At 52.3% G+C, this 18256-nt stretch overlaps 6 protein-coding genes across 6 annotated transcripts; all 6 read right to left on the bottom strand.

Moving 5' to 3' along the window:
• Window positions 1-1839: 1839 nt before the first annotated feature.
• On the bottom strand, window positions 1840-3835 carry HRG_07218 (reverse transcriptase (RNA-dependent DNA polymerase) domain-containing protein; the record flags this gene model as incomplete). Its single annotated transcript, XM_044865689.1, has 9 exons — window positions 1840-1858; window positions 1954-2069; window positions 2135-2416; window positions 2477-2719; window positions 2761-3087; window positions 3143-3214; window positions 3281-3411; window positions 3462-3644; window positions 3700-3835. 9 exons carry the CDS (start codon window positions 3833-3835, stop codon window positions 1840-1842), a joined length of 1509 nt encoding a protein of 502 aa, XP_044719651.1.
• A 296-nt stretch (window positions 3836-4131) lies between these two features.
• Window positions 4132-4611, bottom strand: HRG_07217 (uncharacterized protein; the record flags this gene model as incomplete). Its single annotated transcript, XM_044865688.1, has 2 exons — window positions 4132-4391; window positions 4431-4611. The coding sequence occupies 2 exons, from the start codon at window positions 4609-4611 to the stop codon at window positions 4132-4134; spliced, it is 441 nt and encodes a 146-aa protein (XP_044719650.1).
• An 891-nt stretch (window positions 4612-5502) lies between these two features.
• Window positions 5503-9338, bottom strand: HRG_07216 (MULE transposase domain-containing protein; the record flags this gene model as incomplete). Its single annotated transcript, XM_044865687.1, has 7 exons — window positions 5503-5693; window positions 5717-6209; window positions 7031-7290; window positions 7399-7478; window positions 8176-8885; window positions 8951-9115; window positions 9165-9338. The coding sequence occupies 7 exons, from the start codon at window positions 9336-9338 to the stop codon at window positions 5503-5505; spliced, it is 2073 nt and encodes a 690-aa protein (XP_044719649.1).
• A 1702-nt stretch (window positions 9339-11040) lies between these two features.
• HRG_07215 (restless-like transposase) lies at window positions 11041-11931 on the bottom strand (the record flags this gene model as incomplete). The annotated part of the gene is made up of 2 exons (XM_044865686.1): window positions 11041-11654; window positions 11715-11931. The coding sequence occupies 2 exons, from the start codon at window positions 11929-11931 to the stop codon at window positions 11041-11043; spliced, it is 831 nt and encodes a 276-aa protein (XP_044719648.1).
• A 1208-nt stretch (window positions 11932-13139) lies between these two features.
• Window positions 13140-13668, bottom strand: HRG_07214 (uncharacterized protein; the record flags this gene model as incomplete). The annotated part of the gene is made up of 2 exons (XM_044865685.1): window positions 13140-13582; window positions 13638-13668. 2 exons carry the CDS (start codon window positions 13666-13668, stop codon window positions 13140-13142), a joined length of 474 nt encoding a protein of 157 aa, XP_044719647.1.
• Window positions 13669-16983: 3315 nt separating this feature from the next.
• On the bottom strand, window positions 16984-18129 carry HRG_07213 (ATP-dependent DNA helicase PIF1; the record flags this gene model as incomplete). Its single annotated transcript, XM_044865684.1, has 6 exons — window positions 16984-17069; window positions 17123-17279; window positions 17371-17465; window positions 17514-17664; window positions 17719-17787; window positions 17836-18129. The coding sequence occupies 6 exons, from the start codon at window positions 18127-18129 to the stop codon at window positions 16984-16986; spliced, it is 852 nt and encodes a 283-aa protein (XP_044719646.1).
• Between the last annotated feature and the right edge of the window lie 127 nt (window positions 18130-18256).

The raw sequence follows: 18256 nt of genomic DNA, 5'->3' as shown, positions 1-18256 counted from the left end.
AGGCCAACAGTCACCCTTCGTGTCAGCTTTCTTTGCTTCCACGAAGGGCTGATAGAAGCCACAGTTCACTCGGGCTGTGCCTGTGGCCCCAATCCCTAGCTGACGAAGAGCGTTGAGAAGGTTCGGCGAGGAAAAAAGGTTATCGAAGAAGACGTGGTATGTCTGTTCTGGTAGCTGCTTGACTAGGGCAACAATGGCGCTCTGAGTCGGGTTGAGAGAAATGCTGTGTTGCACTGTTACACTGGCACATTGTGAAAGGCCTCTAGTGAGTTGATACAACTAACTAGTCCCTATGCTGTTTACTATCAAGATAGAGAAGAAAGAAAGAAAGAAAGAGAATCTACTACATGAGAGCACAATAGCATTTTATAGCTTCGAGCCAATGGAAGGTTCTAGAAGCTAGGCGGCGCAGCCGCCGTTAAAGCGGCTTGCCCGTTACATTACCTCCCTCCCTTCCAACGTTTCCTCTTCCGGGGGATCGTGGCAATCTGTGGCAAGATGACTTGAGAAGGTGACACTCCTTTTATGCTTCTTCCATTGCTTCCATGCATCGGTGTGTCGAATAGTGGTAAGGGGTTCCCACGTAGGCTGCGAGTAATCATGCCATTTTACGAGCACCTTCTTATGCGTACCTTCCATTCTTTCATCCAGAATTCTTTCAACAAGGTACATCTTTCGCCGTCCACCAGCACCGGTGGGGCACTCTCTTGATCGAGTTTCTGCGAAGGCAATGGGTCTCCGGGGACTGGCCGGAGTAGGTCGACGTGAAAGACTGGATGGATGCGCCCAGGCACATCCAACCTGTAGGCATGTGGGTTAACTTCCGCGAGCACTTGATATTTGGCATGTAGCCAATCGAGCTTCTTGCAGGGTCGCGATGTTTTGACATTTCTCAAGTTGAGGTATACCCAATCCCCAGGCTCGTATCTCGGTGCGGCTGTCCTGTGCTTGTTGGCTTGCGCTTGCTGTATTTCCTGGGCCATAGCTATCGCTGCTTGCGCAAACTCCGTGGCGTCCTGTAGTCTCTGAATAAAATCCTCCGCTGTCGCTTCCCCCTGCGTCGTGTCTTCCGTTCTTCGATGCTCAACTAACTGGATTGGCTCGTTGTGGTAGCCGTGCATGAAGAAGAACGGACTCAGTCCGGTGGAGGTTGCTTCCTCTCGTTAATAGTCGCCATCGCGATTGGAAGCAAGTCTAACCAGTTCTCCTGCAGATAATTCGTCCATATCCGAAGAATCCTCTCTACCTCTTGGTTCATTCGTTCTGTTGCACCGTCGGTTTGTGGATGGTACGCCGTCGACAACCGCTGCTCGATCCCTAGCATCTGACAGAAACTTTTCCACATACCACTGACAAACTGGGGACCCTGATCACTGGTGATAGCCGTTGGGATGCCATGGACAGGGTAGTGTCGTTCGAAGAGTCTTCTTGCAACCGCTTCTGTGGAAATATCGTTCAATCCTTCGAGTTCGACGCCTTTGGTGAGTCGGTCCGTGACCACCATGCAGTTCGTCGCGCCATCTTTCCCCGACGGTGGGAGGTCAGTAATAAAGTCAATGGTAATTTCGCTCCATATGCGTTGCGGAATAGGAGCGGCTTTAGGAGTCCTTTCTTTGTATCCTCCAGATGGTGTTTCGTCCGCAAACCTCGCAGTTGCGCACAAACCGACGTACATCGCTAGCGGCACCCGGCCAGAAGAAGCGTCTCGACAGAGTCGAGTACGTGAGGTCCCTTCCAGGATGTCCGGTGATATGAGAGTCGTGAGTTTCCTGGATGATCTTTGTACGTAGCGGCTCCGAACCGGGTATCCAGACGCGTTCTCTAAAGCACAGCAGGCCTCTATTGTCTAATGAGCATTCTGAAATGCTGACAACCTTCTGTAACTCTGTTGGCAAACTCTTCGCTCCATCTGCTACCAGCTTCGTGAGTTCTTGATAAAGCTTGTCTTCTTGCCGTGCGGCGTGCCACAGCTGCTGTAACTCCTCATCTTCAAATATCCTGATCTCTTTTCCGAAGTTGATTTCCTGGGCACCTCGTTGTTGGTAGACAATGTCGATATTGGGACCCTTCTAAGGTGATCATTTTGGAATAGCCTCATAATGCGTCCCTTTAGTCGTTCATCGGAGTAGTTGGCCGGCATATCCTGGTCCCGTCGAGAGAGTTCGTCAGGCAATCCGCCCTTGCGGCCCGGCCTCCATTCGAGCTCGAATTGGAACCTGGACAGGAACTCCGACCACCGCACTTGTCTCTCTGTCAACCTCCTTTCCGAGTAGAAGTACCTCAGGTTCTTGTGGTCCGTTAGGATCTTGAAGTGCTCTACTGCCCGTAGCTCTGGTTCCCACTGCTCCAAACATCTGAGAATGGCGAGTAGCTCCTTGTCATGGATAGCGTAGTTCGCTTCGGCTGCCGAATGTTTCTTCGAGAAGTATGCGACAGGTCGTACCAGTCCATCCTTATCATCTCTCTGCAAGAGCACGCCTCCCGACGCGAATCCTGAAGCGTCTGCTTCCACGATAGTCTCCCTTTCTGGATGGAAGTGTGCAAGGATCGGGGCCGTGATCAACAGGTCCTTGAGCTTCTCGAAGGCTTCTTCGCACAATTCATCCCAACGGAATGGCACGTCCTTCTTCGTTAGCCGCGTTAGCGGCTCCGCTATCACCGAGAACTCTGGCATAAACATCCTGTAGAAGTTCGCGAATCCAATAAAACTCCTCACGGACTTAACATTCGTCGGGTTGCCCATTCCTTCACAGCCTCAACCTTCTCAGGGTCGACTCGGATCCCACACTCCGCCTCGATGATAAACCCAAGGTATTTCACAGCCTTGACTTCGAATTCACTCTTGTTGATATCCAGTTGCAGCCCGGCGTCCATCAGTCGTTGGAGGACCTTGCCGACCTTGTCGCGGTAGTCTTGCAGGCTTCCAGAGGAGAAGATCAGGACATCGTCGATATATGCTGACACAAAATCGTCTAGGTAATCCTGGAGCGCGCTGTTAATGTACCGCTGAAAGGCTGCTGGTGCGCCTGTCAGGCCGAATGGAACTACCAGCCATTCGAAGGATCCATAGCGCGTTCTGAAAGTTGTCTTTCCTCGTCGCCGGGGCGACCCTGATCTTATGGAACGCTGCTATAACATCTACCTTGGTGAACCACCTTGCCTTGGCTATCGTTCGCAAGGTCTCGCTCAGTAAGGGCAAGGGATAGCGGTCCCTCTTCGTTATATGGTTCAAACCTCTGTAATCCACGCAGAAGCGGATGCCTCCGCCGGGCTTCTTCACCATAAGGACTGGTGCCGCGGCTGGCGAGCTGCTGACTCTAATAAATCCCTTGTCGAGTAGTTCTGTGAGAGTCTTCCGTAGTACCAATAGCTCCTCGCGGGACATGCTGTAAAGCGGTCCCCAGGGTAGGGCTTCTCTCGGCCATGCTCGTCTTTCAGCACTTCGATCTTCAGGTCCACACCTGGCCGATGAGGGGGCAGCTGGTCGGCCAGTTGCTGAGAGAAAGCTCGAGACCACTTGTGGTACTGTGGTGGCAGCTTCTCCATTACGTCAGTCTTCGGTTTCGGTCTTAGGGCCTTGTCAATATCCGCCATCGTGACCGAGTGAACTCCAATGCCGCCTTTGCGTTTGTCACGGCGTGCTTCTGCTAAAAGGTTGCGGCCATGACATTAGAGACATCTAGCTGGGAGGCTGGTAACGTCGTCGGTCTCGTACTTGAACTCCATTGGACCCGATCTCGAGATATCCTTCCTTCGCATGGATGTGAACATCCTGGTCTTCCATCCATCGTTTACCCAGGATCATATCCCAGTTCAGATCGTCGATGACGTACATGAAAACACGATGCTGCTGATGTCCATCGAGGTCGATCGACACATACGTGATCTTGTCGATTTTGACCTCCTTGCCGTCTCCGCTGCGTTCTCCAAGATACGCGGCTGAACGCGTATACGTGGCAACTGGAGAGAGTGAAATGTGCGCTTGCTAACCGCGCCGTAGCAGAGGCAGCCATAGTCGACAAGAGATGGCACGAAGTCTGTGCCGTTCACCCTGACGTCTGCTATGAACGGTTCTCCGTCCATTTTTGCTTTTCCGCTCACATCCCATTCTCTCACAGCCGCCGCGTGTCCCTAGTCTGAATCTTCATCGCTATGAGAAGAAGTATCGTCTTCGGCGACCTCGGCTTTAGTGACCGCTGGTCGTGACGGGGTCACGGCATTGACCTGAGTGCGTCGGGTCGTGTTTGCGGGTCGGATAGGCGCAGCCAATGGACAGCGCTCGATTCTGCAGTTGTCTCTTCCACAACGGAGGCAACGCCCTTCACGGTAACGGGCGTCCATCTCGGCCTGGTCGACCCACTTGGCACGCTTGCCCAACAGCGCTTGGTCTTCTGGTCGCTTGGATTAGTAACCATATGTGTTCTTATCACTGCGGGTGCGCGCAGCGTTCACTTTCGCGGATGCTTGTAGAGTTGGTTCCCATTCCATCATATCCTCTCGTCTAACTTCGGTTTTCTGGCCAGACTGTTTCTGGGCAGCCTGGCCTCCATGATTCTGGTGGTTGTCATAGTTGTCCGAACTCTTTGTGTTGCCTCCAGGCTTTCTAACCATACGCCATACGCCATACGGACCCGTATGGTTTATGGTGTATGGTTTATTCTCATATGGTGAAATAAACCATATATTGCCCATACGAGAAATGACGTCATTGCTCATGACACCCGTGGCAGTTACGACGTTATCCATCTACGATGGAGATATTTTCTCAGGCAAACAACCCAAGGAGCGAACTCACCGCGGAATGCACGAATTGAACGGCATATGAGAATCAACTCAAATATCCCTAATGTAATTTGGGTCTGCTATTGCATTTTCAGTTCTACACGCAACCTATTCCTAGCTTCCGAATTATGTTTTTGGGTGACATACCGTGACAATCTAAGCAACGTTGGTTACCCTACACTCTTTTCGCCGCATTCATGAGGAATCCACTGTTTTTATCTGGCAAGGTTCGAGGACACGATCTACGTATTCGCGCTATCTTCACTAATGTCCCACTGCGCGAGGAGAACACGTCCATGCAATTTGAATCATCAAAGGTTCTGCAACTTGGTAAAACCTCACCAAACGTTAGTTGCACCCATCCACTCGCCAAGCATTTCAGCCTCGGGGGAACTTTACACCGCGTATGGCCATATATGGTCATACGGCTGATTCAGTATGGTATAGGTTTATTGACAATATATGGGCAATATATGGTTTAATTAAACCATACGCGTATGATTAGAAAGCCTGGTTGCCTCGAGGCCTTTTCCACTGACCCAACAATTCCATCTGGCTGCTCAGCGAATCGCACCTCCTCGCCAGCCCAACATAGCTGCTGATGGCAGAGGGGTCAGAGCCTATGAGGGCTGCTTTCATTTTATCGTTTAGTGCCTCCTGGAGGTAGGAAATCTTGCTGTCATCTGGCCAATACTCGGCGTTGGCGTTGGCGATCTCCTCTCAAAGCGGGGTAAAGGACGTGAACGGTTCATTCTCTCCTTGCTTAATCGAATGCAGGTTGCGTGTAGCTCTCTGCTTGCGATCCCTCTCCCCGTACAGCAATTCGAGGCGGTTGAGTAGTTCAGCAACATTGAACGTTTTCTTCTCGGTTTGCATCTCCACAAATGTGGTCACGTTGTCTTTAGCCTTGCCTTCTAGGCTCATGAAGATGTACATAAAGTGGCCTTCTGCATCTCAAGGGCTTCTTTGTCGACTCGTAGCTTTCCTTCGGTTTCTAGTTTCCAGCTTCGCCACTGGGCCTTGTCGCCGCCGAATTTCGGTATGTCTCGTAATTTGGGGCGCTTGGTTGGGTGAGGGTTGTGAGTGGCGACCACACGGGTGTCCTCAATGGGGACAGCCGGGGTGACAGATGGCGTTGGCTCTAGGAGTTCAGACGAACGGGCTTGCTGGTGTTGTTGGAGTTCCAGGGCAATAAAACGTTCTTCAAACTGGGTGTTTCTTCGGGAACTCTCTTCTCTCAGACTTCGTATCTCGGCAACCAGGGCGCTGAGGACGTCCGGCTGCATGTTGTTGTTATCTTCGGCCATCGCGACTTCGCTGAACGCTAATAGTTCGACGGGACTCAGTTTGGTGTCTTCAGTGTCTTCGGTGTCTTCGGTGTCTTCAGTGTCTTCGGTGTCTTCAGTGTCTTCAATGTCTTCAGTGATCTTGATAGTATGTGAAAGGCCTCTAGTGAGTTGATACAACTAACTAGTCCCTATGCTGTTTACTATCAAGATAGAGAAGAAAGAAAGAAAGAAAGAGAATCTACTACATGAGAGCACAATAGCATTTTATAGCTTCGAGCCAATGGAAGGTTCTAGAAGCTAGGCGGCGCAGCCGCCGTTAAAGCGGCTTGCCCGTTACACACATCAATATCTACAAGCCTCATCAACCTTTCTTTTGCAAGGCTTATTCACCATTCCCTCAGCCGAGGGAGCCAATAGGCTCACGGTACCCGCGAATCTAATATTTCGCGGGCACCGCGAAAATGACTAATCACAGTCCGTTGTCTGCGTAAAGCCATGATGCGGGTAGTCTGTCGGCACTGTGCTCGTCGTATGTGTGAGTCTACTGTCTACTAGAACTAAAGAGCTGCTAATATCAGTAGAGCCAACTACGGCTCGACGAAAATACAATCATCTGCCTCAACATGTGCAGAATACAGCGTTTCCTGCTCTCGGCTGTCCTTTTCTACCTGTCGCCAAATGTCGGCCACGCCCTCCGTGTGTTGGCTAACGGATTGTCTCCCATCTCCTTCATGATCTGGGCTTCAACACGCTGATCTTCTGCATGGCTCCAGTCAAGGTATGCCATCATTTCTTCTTTCGTCCATGCTCTCAACCCCGTTGTAGTGGCGCAATGCCTGGACATTTGTTTGTAGTCCATACACCATTCATAGCTTTGCTTGTCATACCTAGCTGGAAGCCTCATTGCCTTGCGGTATTGTTGGTTTGTCTTGATGCTGCCGGCCGGCTGCGCTGCATACCATGCGCTTCTTGCAGCGGTATAACTTTGTGTATAGCTTCTGGTGAATCATATTTCGGCGGCGGTGGGGCTGGCAAGTCAGGTGAGATAGGTGGTGGCGATACCAGCAGCTCAGTGGCATCGCGGGGCGGACCCGGTACGGGCCCGGAATCTTGGTCACCGGGAAGGTCGTGGCAACTGAACCTATTTCGGCGTGAAAGGACTGACCCGACTGGGCAGGAGGATGGTCTGGAGCTGTAGTGGGCAGAATTGTAAGGGTTCCTGCGACACTCCCAAATCCGTCGCCAGGGACGCATCAGTTGGCGGCTCAGTTGCAAGCTCTGGCTCCTGTGCGTCCAAAGCGGCTTGCACGTACTGGGATGACGGTACGATCTCCGATGGTGACACCGATCGTGAATGCATCGACGACGTAGTCTCTTGAAGCAGCTCTCCAAAGCGCAGCGGGCAGGCTTTCGCGGTCATCCTATGACCAACCGTATGGCACCTGCTGCATGTGGGTGGCGCTTTACGAGCCTCCTCGATACTCTCAAATGCACTGGGTTCTCTCCGAGTGCTCTGCTTGGGAATAGCCGAACTTGCTAAGGTCGACTCGATTCGCTGGCGCGGCTCTAGCAGCGGCCGGGAGTTCCATCCCGCTGCAGGTGCCAGTGCGTATGGAAGTGCTCAAGTAAGAGTACTTGTCCTTGCTCTTGCAAAGATTTTAGAGTGTGAAGGCAAGGCAGCCCGTGGGACTTGGTGAAAGCCCCCGTGCAAGTTGGCGGTGGGGGAGGATCTCTCCTACCAAGCATCTTCCGCTGCTCCTCCACCTTTCTCAGCGCTTCATGGGAGACCCAACCGCGCACTGAAGCGTATAAGGGCCCAGAGAGCTCAATTGGGACCCGAATCTGCTGTCGGGCTTGATTCGATCTCAAGTCTGACAGTTGATTGAGTAACGCGTGCTTCATCGCCCTCCAAGCCTCGAAAAGATTTAGCGTGGACTTTTTGAGATGGGCCTTCAACAATGCATGTATGCCCTCCACGCGCGACGTGACTGTATTTCCAAAATGAGCATGTTGATCAACCCAAGCCTTAACAAGCTTTTCCTTATACCCTTCAAGCCAGAAAGTTTTGATGTATCCAACTTGTTTGAGGTGGTTGGGTAGGTACTTCTTCTCGAATTGCGTAGCTCGGTCCTTGAATGCTTCTTCGTTTGGTGCAGCCATGATCGAGTGCCAGAATTGGTAGAACTCAGACCAGCCGTTGCTCTCTGACGTATCAATTGTCTCTGCGTTTGTGGACTCCGGTTGGTCCTGGCGGACGAAGGCTGGCCGGCAATAGCGGAGGACGGCCTTGTTGGCATGCCACAGACAGAGTAGTGAGCAAGAAGTGGGAAAGGAAATGGCAACGGCGTTCATACAGGCGATGCAGCGGTCTGTTAGGACGACAGAGGGTAAGCGGGCGCTATGGTGTTCGTACAGTGACCTCAGGCGATCCAACGCCCACACGAAGTCAGCTTCGGTCTCCCCACCAAGGAATGCAAATGCTATGCAAAATGATCGCTGACAAGCATCTACTCCTATCATGTCGAGGAGCGGCATGCCGTGTTTGTTCGTCTTGTACGTGCAATCTAGCAACAAGACATCTGGGTATGCCTGGAGATACGTCAAGGACTCTGGATGAGCGAACAGGACTGCGGTCACTCGGCCGTCTTGGCCGGGTGGATCCGACTCAAAACCCCTCCTGGTCGAGCTGACTGGCCAAAGCGTGAATTGAACTTTGCCCTTCGCATACATCTCTCTTGGTAGCTGCAATTCCATTGTAAATGTCTTGTTGTGTGGCAAGAGAATCGCAGTTCTGTCGTATATAGGTCCGAATATCTTTGGGACAATGCCGGCATTAGAAAGGCGCGATAACTTTTCAATATCTTTCTCCGTCAACCTACGATGAGCAGGATGAGCAGAAGGGTGGCGACTGGGCGCGTGATTATGCAGGGAAAATCGTTTGTCTGGGCGGTGTCGCACAGCCCAAGATTGCCTGTCGGCTGATTCTTTGGCCAAAATCGAAAACTCACAGCCCGTCCCTCGGGTTGTTGTCTTTCGCTGACGTTCTATCGACGGATTTGGGGGTCGACAAGACCGGTCGCACGCGAAGGTCACTGTCTGTCTGCCACCCTTGGCTCTGGTGGACTTTCCCGTTGTGAAGGCATAGCCCCGCGTCGCAGCCCAAGCGTTGATCGAAATGAGGAGGTCATCGCGAGAGTCGTAGTCAAGTTCCGGTGGAAGACAGTCTTCGGCAAACGGTGCAGTCGGCCCGAGAGAAGGCGGACCCATTTTAACGGTCGCTACAGCATGTTTAAGCGGACGGGTGCTTTTGCTGAGGCGCGTTGTCGACCGTCAATAACACGCGCGGTCACCGGGCTCGCGTTCCCCTGCGACATCTGCTTAGTCATTGTCACGGTGCCCGCGAAATATTAGATTCGCGGGTACCGTGAGCCTATTGGCTCCCCTCAGCCGAGGCATATTCGGCCGTATACTCAGCCAAGACTCATTTTGTCTTCCAGTAGAAAGACCACTCCAAGAGATGTCTCGGTCCAGCTATTCTCTCGCGAATGCTGCTGCTTTGGACCCTCTGGGCCCGGCCTTGGACCGTTATTTGTGTACCCGACCCAGCTCTCGACTAGGGATTCGGCTAGGAATTGCTGGAAAAGTAACAACGGCGTTGGTGGCAGCTGTCGGGGCTGTGGCTCGCGCTCGGGAACGTGAAAAGGGGTAAATTCGGGGCCCCGTTCGGGCTCGGGGTCGAATGTAGGGCGGGCTGTGCTGTCGATAGGCTGCTCGCGCTGACAGTGGTCAAGCCACACATAAAGGGTATGTTCGAAGCTATTCACAGCTGGAATAGCTACCTGCGAAGCTTGTGGATCTTGTTGCGAAGCCATAGAGCTTAATTTGAATGCGTTGCTAGGAAAATTGACTGTTGAAGCTTTTGCTGATGCTGCAAGCCCCTGAAGTTGTATCGGACATGTAGCTACGTATTGTGGGGCCCGTGACCCCCCTGCGGTCCCTCCGCACTCAAACGGATGGAATAGAAAACGGGTCTGCAAACCCTGCCTCAAGAAGCCGAAGCAAAAGACATCAGACTTCTCCGCCGTTGGCACCCAGAATATCGATAACCATCTATTCAAAGAGCACAGACTTGCCGATATGTCTGGGAGGAGGGAGCCGCCCGCTCTTGGGCACGGGACCAGGACAAGGCCCCGTCAAAGAAGTATCGTGATTCGTGGTGATGTTGAATCTCGACGTTTCAGACCCTAAAGAGCAAGCTAGGTATCGCGAACGCCCTCATCCAGCGCTTCGATAAGGACCATTCTCAGAGACTTCTTCTCGAGTAGGTGGTCGATGCCAACGTCTCCTTTCGCCAGCTCGAGCACTGTCGCCCCCGACATATTTTCGCAGTGACGAATACCCATCTCTTGCACGATACCGTTCGAAAGCGAAAATTGACGCCATGGATACATTGATTGACGTGTCAGGCAAGAATGCGAATAGCATTATATGCAGTGTGGGGGATGATGCCTAGCATGCTGCCGGTCAGGGCCATTGGAGACCCCATGGGCTATACGTGGTTCAACGTCTTCAATTCAACTCAATCACTCCCATCTGAAAGCAGGTGGTTCAACTCAACGGGACCTGTCACACACAGGATATCAGCCTCCAACAGGCTAACCCCTACCATCTACACTATGCCAAACAGCCACACCAACCATCAACATTATGCACACGTTATAGGCACCTACACTATATGATCAGATGCTTCTAGCATCTCCCAGCCACTCCTTTATGTCATCTATAAAGATGTTGCTCCTTTTCCCCTCTAGATAGCTAAATCAAGAGTTCTTCCACTTCCCGATCTTCATGCTTGCTGCTGCTCTACACCCCGTGCGATAAGTGGTGAGTCACTGGATAGTGGCACGGACGTGCCACTATGTATATATGTATGTTGAGAGCTGTCAGACAGAATTGAATAGAAGTAAGTTCAATCGCAACACAAATCTCCGCCGATGTTGTATTCTTGAAGTATCTCAACAACGATCGATCCGACATTTTCGCCAGTATGTTCGCCGTAGACACGTCGCATGCCTAGAACCGTAGACCTTCGCTTACCAGTAGCGTCAATCCACATGGCGACGACGCCCAGGATAGCGTAAGGGTTTGGCGAAGTCCAGAGATCGAAAGATATAGAGACTCTGCTGCGCGCTTGATGGAGTTCCTCCATGAGCTGTTGCTTCTTCGATTCAAATGCAGTTATTATCCAGCTCCGAATGGTCCGCGCTGCCTTTGGTAGGTGGTTCATCAGCGCAGGGCTCAGGAAGAAGAGAAGTTCACGAAAATGCCGATTCTCCAATTGAAAGAAAGCGATATGGCAGCATACAATCCAACGGATCAAAAGTTCTTTGAACTTCTCCATGGATTCCTTCCAGAAGAAGGCACTGGAAGCCGCCGCATCCTTTTGTTGATCAAGCACCGACTTCTGTGCAGAACCTTTTCTCCTCACCCCAGTCTGGCAATCAATCTGATGCTTCTGCTCAAGATGATTTCTGGCTCGAGAGGTCCCGTTGATGACAAACAACTCCTGCTTGTATTTTCCGGCTACACATTCATGGCAGTAGTATACTTCCTTCTTGTCACTACATCGAATGTACTGCAGACCGTACTTCCAGATGTGTGAGGAACCAAGACGGCATCCTTTGTTTGCGACTGTTTCGCGCTTCACGTATGTGACGCGATCCTGCACAAACTCGTCCGGAGCTTTGGGATATTGAGCAGAGAAAGTATACGGGGTAGAGTTGCTTGATGGCGTCGAGGCGGGCGATGTAGGAGTTGGTGAGGGGGTAGCGACAGGAGACGCTGTAAAAGACGCCGACATCACCGCCGACTGGTCAACCGACCTTACGTCTGCGGAGTAAAAACATATAAATTTGCTGTTGCACACAATGCCAGGCAGCTATCGTCAGTTTTACCTTACTACCGCCCACAGGAGAGACTGCCAATTGATTACCCCTTTTCCTGTAAAGAAGCTGGGAAGAAAAAGAAAAACGTCGTTTCAAATCATCTTCTTACTCTCAGCTTGATATATTAATAGCAGTTATTGGTCTGACCGGTCCGACCGGTCCGACCATGGTCTCGAGAAATCATCAAACCAGACCAAGTCTTGGCGGTCTAGACCAGACCAAGACCAAGACAGACCAGACCATTCCGATCACTGTTCCTAAGCCACGAGACCGCACTTGACACCTTCAAGCGCCTGCTGGCACCAAAGCCTCGCTTCGTGATAGACCCAACGCCATCACGGCCATCACGAAGGCAACGCTTAAGCGTACGAGGAAGCCACGGAGAAGCCACACGCCTATTTGACTTTGAGCCGCCAGGCTCTGATGCTTCGCGATCGCCGTCTGTTGAGATCATCACGCAAAGAAGGGACCCTGTTGAAGACCCTTTCCACAACGATAACAATAACAGATCACCAACGCCCTCGATGCCCTCATCGCCGCCGCGCGCCTCCGCGCCCTCGCCAACGCCCTCGATCTCGCCCGCGCCCGACCCGATGCGATCATCGCCAACGCCGCCGCCGCCCTCATTGCCGCTTTTTGCCCGACCGCACCCATTTTGGGGAGACACGCTTCCCGAATAATAATACTATACAAAATAGGTAGGGAATTAACCCTTACCAGGAGGGAAGGCGGAAAGGGCGCTGTAGGCATACATCGCACACATTGCACACGTCGCACACCTCTAACACCTTATGAGCACAACACCATAGGGATCGCTATTCTACGCATTTTTTTGCAATGTTATAGCTTCAATCAATCGCCTGTTTTATTTACAGTAGCTTAGAGCGACATCAGAATATCGAGATTTCGGCTCTTCCTAGCATTTGCACTGCTTAGGGCTGTCCCCTCGATTCGACCCTGTCCCTCCATTTTGACGCCTACTACGCGAGGAACGAGCGTAGGCTAGGCAGGGCATCGGTACGTACCCTCGCCTACGGGTACTCCTGTGACGGCGTATTCGACGGCAACCCAGGTATTTTACCACCTTCGCAACTTAGTTGTTGCCCCGGCCAACCTGGTCACCCTAGACAGGCTGGGAAGTCTGGGCAGGGTCGGCAGGCTTGGCAGGGTCGGCACCATCGACACCGTCGGCACCCTGGCCACCCTCGCTCTGAGAAAAGATCTTGTCAACCTCGGCTAGCATCTTCCTCTGGTCGTCCTTTAGCGAGGCGTCGGCCGCCTTGACCGCCTCTTCAACCTTGTCGCCCGCTGCCTTTTGGTCATCGGTCAAGCTGGCCTTGAACTGGGCCAAGATCTTGTCGGCCTTGGGGTTACCGGTACTCTGGTCGTCGGGGTTGCCGGTACCGTCGGCGGCGTTGGGGTTGGCGCCGACGGTGCTGTTCTGCTGCGGGTTCTGCCGCTTCTCAAACAACAGGCCGTTCTTCAAGGCCCGGGCGTGGATGTTGTGTGTGTTAACGGCGGCGGCGCTGTGGAAGGGGACGGTGGCCGTCATGGCGGTGGCGGCAACTAGTGCATGGTTAGTGGGACTGCAGCATCAAGAGACGAAGGGAGAGCAACGTACAAGCCAGGACTGCAGCACTGATGCGGACCATTTTGCTGATGTGAGGTGGAAGTGGTGATGGGAAAGTGAACAGTGTTCTAGTAGGTGGATGAGTGTATTGTGATTGATTGATGGATTGGTGCTGGAGAATAGGTAGTTTACTTCAAGACTGCGCAATCGATGGTGTTTTATATCTTGTTGCCACAGAGGTTGAGCCTTGCCACAAGACCCAAGCAAATGAAACGGGCTTAGAAAAGCTGACCAGTATGTGCATCATCTCGTCGATGTATTCGCTCGGAGTAGGGGTTGTGCACTGCCTCGGCATCAGTTGATTAGAGTTTGGGATTTCCCCGTCCGCAGAATCATGGTTGCCCATCTTCATGCTAATGCTATACCTAGAACCGTCATGGCTATGCCGTTGCCGTCTTGACTGAGCAGTCCATTAGGTGTTGGACTGGTTGACTGGGGACCCTTCCTTTGCCGTCGTGGCGAGTACTAGGGTTGTTTAACCAAAAAAATAAACTCGTGCCCGCCCCCACTTTCGGTTCGGTGGGTGAGCCAAAGCGAATCCCCTGAAAGTGGGGGCGGGCACGAGTAAGGGAACGGTTCCTAGCTATCCTCGGCAACTTAGTGCAGTTGGCTGACTAAGCGAACCGCCTGGCTTCAACCAACTGGTAAACCCCGTAGTTCCGAAACCCACCTACTTATGCACTATTCCAAGGATAGTAAACAGTTATGAGTCTTCTCCCTCCGCTGAGTAAAGTCGGACGAGGCTCAAACCTGACCTTGTCCCAGTCGTTACTTGCAGATGATCCACTCGACTGAAACACCCGCCGCGTATGGTTTCTGCAATCGGAAGATCGGACATGACTACCGCCCCTCAATGTTCATGTTTGTCATCCCAACTCAGTCAACGTGCAGACTGGCCATCCCAACTCAAATCCGCCTTTATCTTGACTCACTGTCGGCCGTCCCAGATTCGCAAGTCATGAACGCCGACTCGCGGCCGTGGTGAGTCAACCAGAACTCGCACTGTACGGACGGATCCTCGCCCGCCTCATGTCATCCCGATTGAGCGACCGGCCCATGCTAAACATGACGTTCTGGCCCTGGAGCTGATCGAGCTCCCCACGAGTCCCACTTGGGCAACACATCATGTCGACTCGCACCAGCTTCCCGATTACCTGAGCCGGCAAAAGTGTTCGACAGAGTAGTTAGCATTGAATGACTACTCGTGCCCGCCCCCACTTTAAAGTGGTAGTAAGTACTTTAAAAGCGGTGGATTGTTAAGCGGTCCCTATTACAGTACCAAGCCATCGGTTTACTTTAAACATACTACCGTTTCAAGTGACGCTAATCTTTCATCTCCTCAACCCTCGCTGAGGCCTGACTAAGTGCAGTGCATCTACGCAGGACGAACTTCGGCCGCATTAGATTGAATGACGCTAGATTCTTTTCTGGGAGTTCTAGCAGGACCTGTTCGGTCAGATTTTATACAGGAACTTTCCCCATTATTGTACCGGCTTTCGACCTATGAATTCCACGTCGTCCCCCGCAACATATCGCCTAGATCTTCAATGAACTCTGCGGCCGCTTGCTCATTGATTCGGCCGCTTGCTATTCATAACGTCAAAGCACACCTCTATAAATCGCAGTCACAATCAAAGCAGCCATGAAATCTTACCAGGTCCTAGCCCTGTTTGTGGGCTTTGCTGTTCCGGCGCCAGTAGAGATGCGTCAAGTCACAGCAAAGGAACCTATCAAGGAGCTTCCCATTTTGGCTAGGGGAACTATTGTTGAACCCTCTAGGGAGAATAGGCCGCTTAGGATGAACCAACGACCAACCTTGCCATTATCGCCACTAGCTCCCAGCGAACCCCAGGAGAGTGGTCTCGCGAGCGATGGCAACGGCAGCACCAAAGCAGGCCCAGCGACTATTGGCCGGTCTCCTTAAGACGATTGAGTCAGTCACGCCTTATAAGAATCTCGAGCGCCGCGAAGAACTTGAAATAAAGCCCGCGGCAGACCGTGCGAAACAATCCCCTCTTGAAGGAAGACTCCTGCGTGGCGACACTCGACCCACTACCACGGTGTTTCGAGAAGGTCTCCAGCCACGGGGCGACAACATGGATATTAGAAGCCACCTAAGTGGTGGCTACGGTAATTCGGGATTTGTACCATTCACGACAAGCCCCACGACAGCCAAATACTATGCCTTGGGCGGGTCAATGAACCCGCAGCCCACGGGTTATATTTACGTTGTTTCCGCAAGAGGCATACCCGATGGATACATTCCCTTGGATAAATACCGGGGCGCAGCGGAGATACGCAACCAGGAGTTCTCATCAATTGGTGGAACTCCTGGCGAAGCTATAACTGGTGCCTGGAAAATTGATAAGAATGGGCAACAGGAATGGATTCGAAATGATGGCTATAATACGGAGCATTATGGAGCGTTCTCTACGCCAAAAAAAATCAACCTTAACCCAAATAAATCCAGCCCTTTCCCTTCAATTTTCAAGTGTGGCGGAAAGGAAGCAAAGTTATGGAGCAGAGACGCGTGTGGCCCACTTGAGAAGGGCGAAGAGGAACCGAAGAAGAACCAAGAGGCCAACAAGAATCAAAAGCCGCCAAAAGAAAAGCCCAACAAGCCCGCAGCAAAGCAGCCCAAGACGTCCGGAGCCACCAGATTAGGAGGTTCTGCTCTTGCTATTGGTGGTGCTATTCCAGAAGGTCTTGAAAATCTTGGTCTTAAACGCGGTCCTGCTCGTCGTCTTCTTCCTGAATCTTGGAAAAATTGGCTTATTGAGAAGGGTATTATAAACCCTGATGGACCTCAAAATACAGGTGTAAGTTCCTACCCGTGACTGACGAGGAGTCGGATTGCCGGCGGCATGCTGATACGGCTGGCAACTCTTAGCCACTTTATAATTCTGGTTCACCTCTTGCAAAAGTTTTTGGTGTGAGTTCCTACCCGTGATTGACGAGGCGTCTGATTGCCGGCGGCGTGCTGATACGGCTGGCAACTCTAGGAACCTACTGCACTTGTCGAGAAGCATATCGAGGGATCTTAGTAAAATACTTCGAACACCCGTTAAGTTGCCAAGGCAAGGGGCTTAACGGCTGAATATCCAGCCCGAAGGGTAAATATCGTAACCTGCAATTCACTTTCCTAGGGGGAGACCCCCTAGAACCCCCCATTCGCCTGCCGCGGGCACACCAGCTGTTCAAACCGCTTCAAACCTGCACTGAGGGAATTGACTGATAGTTAGGAGTCTCTGCTGCTTCCCAACAGGCCCAACCTAACTATAACTATATACTATATATCGAACCTCCCCTTTCCCCGCAGCTTAGAGGAACATGCCGTTTAGTCAAGGTAGCGTGGTGGATATGGTGGGTCGGTCAGCTGTTGACCCTGACGCCGTTGTTGGTCAGCGAGGCGCATCTTCATCCCTGCCTTATAGTTAGTCGTGAACGCGGTACGTAGGAAACGCAGGCGTGTAAACCTTCCGTCGGCGTGTGGTTATAGAGGCTCTGACGATCGAAAGGCACCTCAAGGAGTAAGCCTTGCAGCGACGTAACCCGTGAGACAGCAACATAGCTAATGCCGGCCTGGAAGTCGCGTGTAGCGAGATCAGTAACTATTTGATCCTTCGTTAGGCTCTGGCATTTGTGAACAGTGATAGCAAACGCCACCATCAGGAAACTGCGTGCGAGCGCAGGTCTCGTTGCCCACAAGGAAGTCTCGCCTGACTGGGAGGATGGGTGAGATTTTCCTGCCCTCGTTAGTTGTTAGATACGGCGGTCCGTCGTAGCTATCAAAGTCCACCATAATAACGGCTGGGGGGTCTTCCAACGGGTCGGCGCCTGCGTTCCAGGCGATATCGTATACAGTACCCTGAGCACCGTTAACTAGGCCAGCTGGCTGCCACAGATTAGTCGTGAGCATCACCCTGGTGCCCTTAGCAACAGGGAACTTGTTAGATAGGTTGCCAGCACTGTCGCTTGATGCCTGTCCCGCGCCGTTGCCTTGATTCTTTGCCTCGACCTGTATTGCCGGGGCGTTGAGGTGCACCATATGCTCGTGGTTGTATTGGTTGACCCGGGCCTTTGTAGAATACACTCGCAAAGCGGTCCTGAAGCCGTCAACCTCGCTCTGCGTCAACCTGGCCTGTACCCGATTGCTAAGGAGGTTCCAGGATGGTATAGATAACTTGACTTCACGCAGTTCCTGTAACGCCTGACGGAACTGGGCCTGGTCATCACCAACCTGGCGCTGTACCGTGGTCAGGAAGACGGTGCGGTCAAATAGCCGGTAGGCCACCTGCCCTCTCCTTTCCAACGAAGACAGGCTGGTGCTAGTCGAATACAGGGGCTTCTGTCGGACTGGTGGTAACTGGAAGAAATCGCCCACAAGCAAGACGCTCACACCACCGAAGAACTCGAGGCTACGCTGTGGAAAGGCCTGCCGCAGACGGGAATCGATCCGCGCGAGCTGCTCAAGCCCTAGCATGCTCTTTTCATCGATAACGAGGTATTTGACGTGCCGTAGGCGGGACTGAAGGGCGGCTGCGTCGGCTGGGGGAAGGTCGGTAAAAGTACCACCTACTGGGAGGCGTAGCAACGAATGAATGGTGCTG

The sequence above is a fragment of the Hirsutella rhossiliensis genome (genome assembly GCF_020360975.1).
Source record: "Hirsutella rhossiliensis strain HR02 chromosome Unknown scaffold00007, whole genome shotgun sequence".
Lineage (NCBI taxonomy): Eukaryota > Fungi > Ascomycota > Sordariomycetes > Hypocreales > Ophiocordycipitaceae > Hirsutella > Hirsutella rhossiliensis.
Note: the sequence above shows the minus strand (reverse complement) of the source record. Positions and strands in the feature narration are given on the sequence as shown.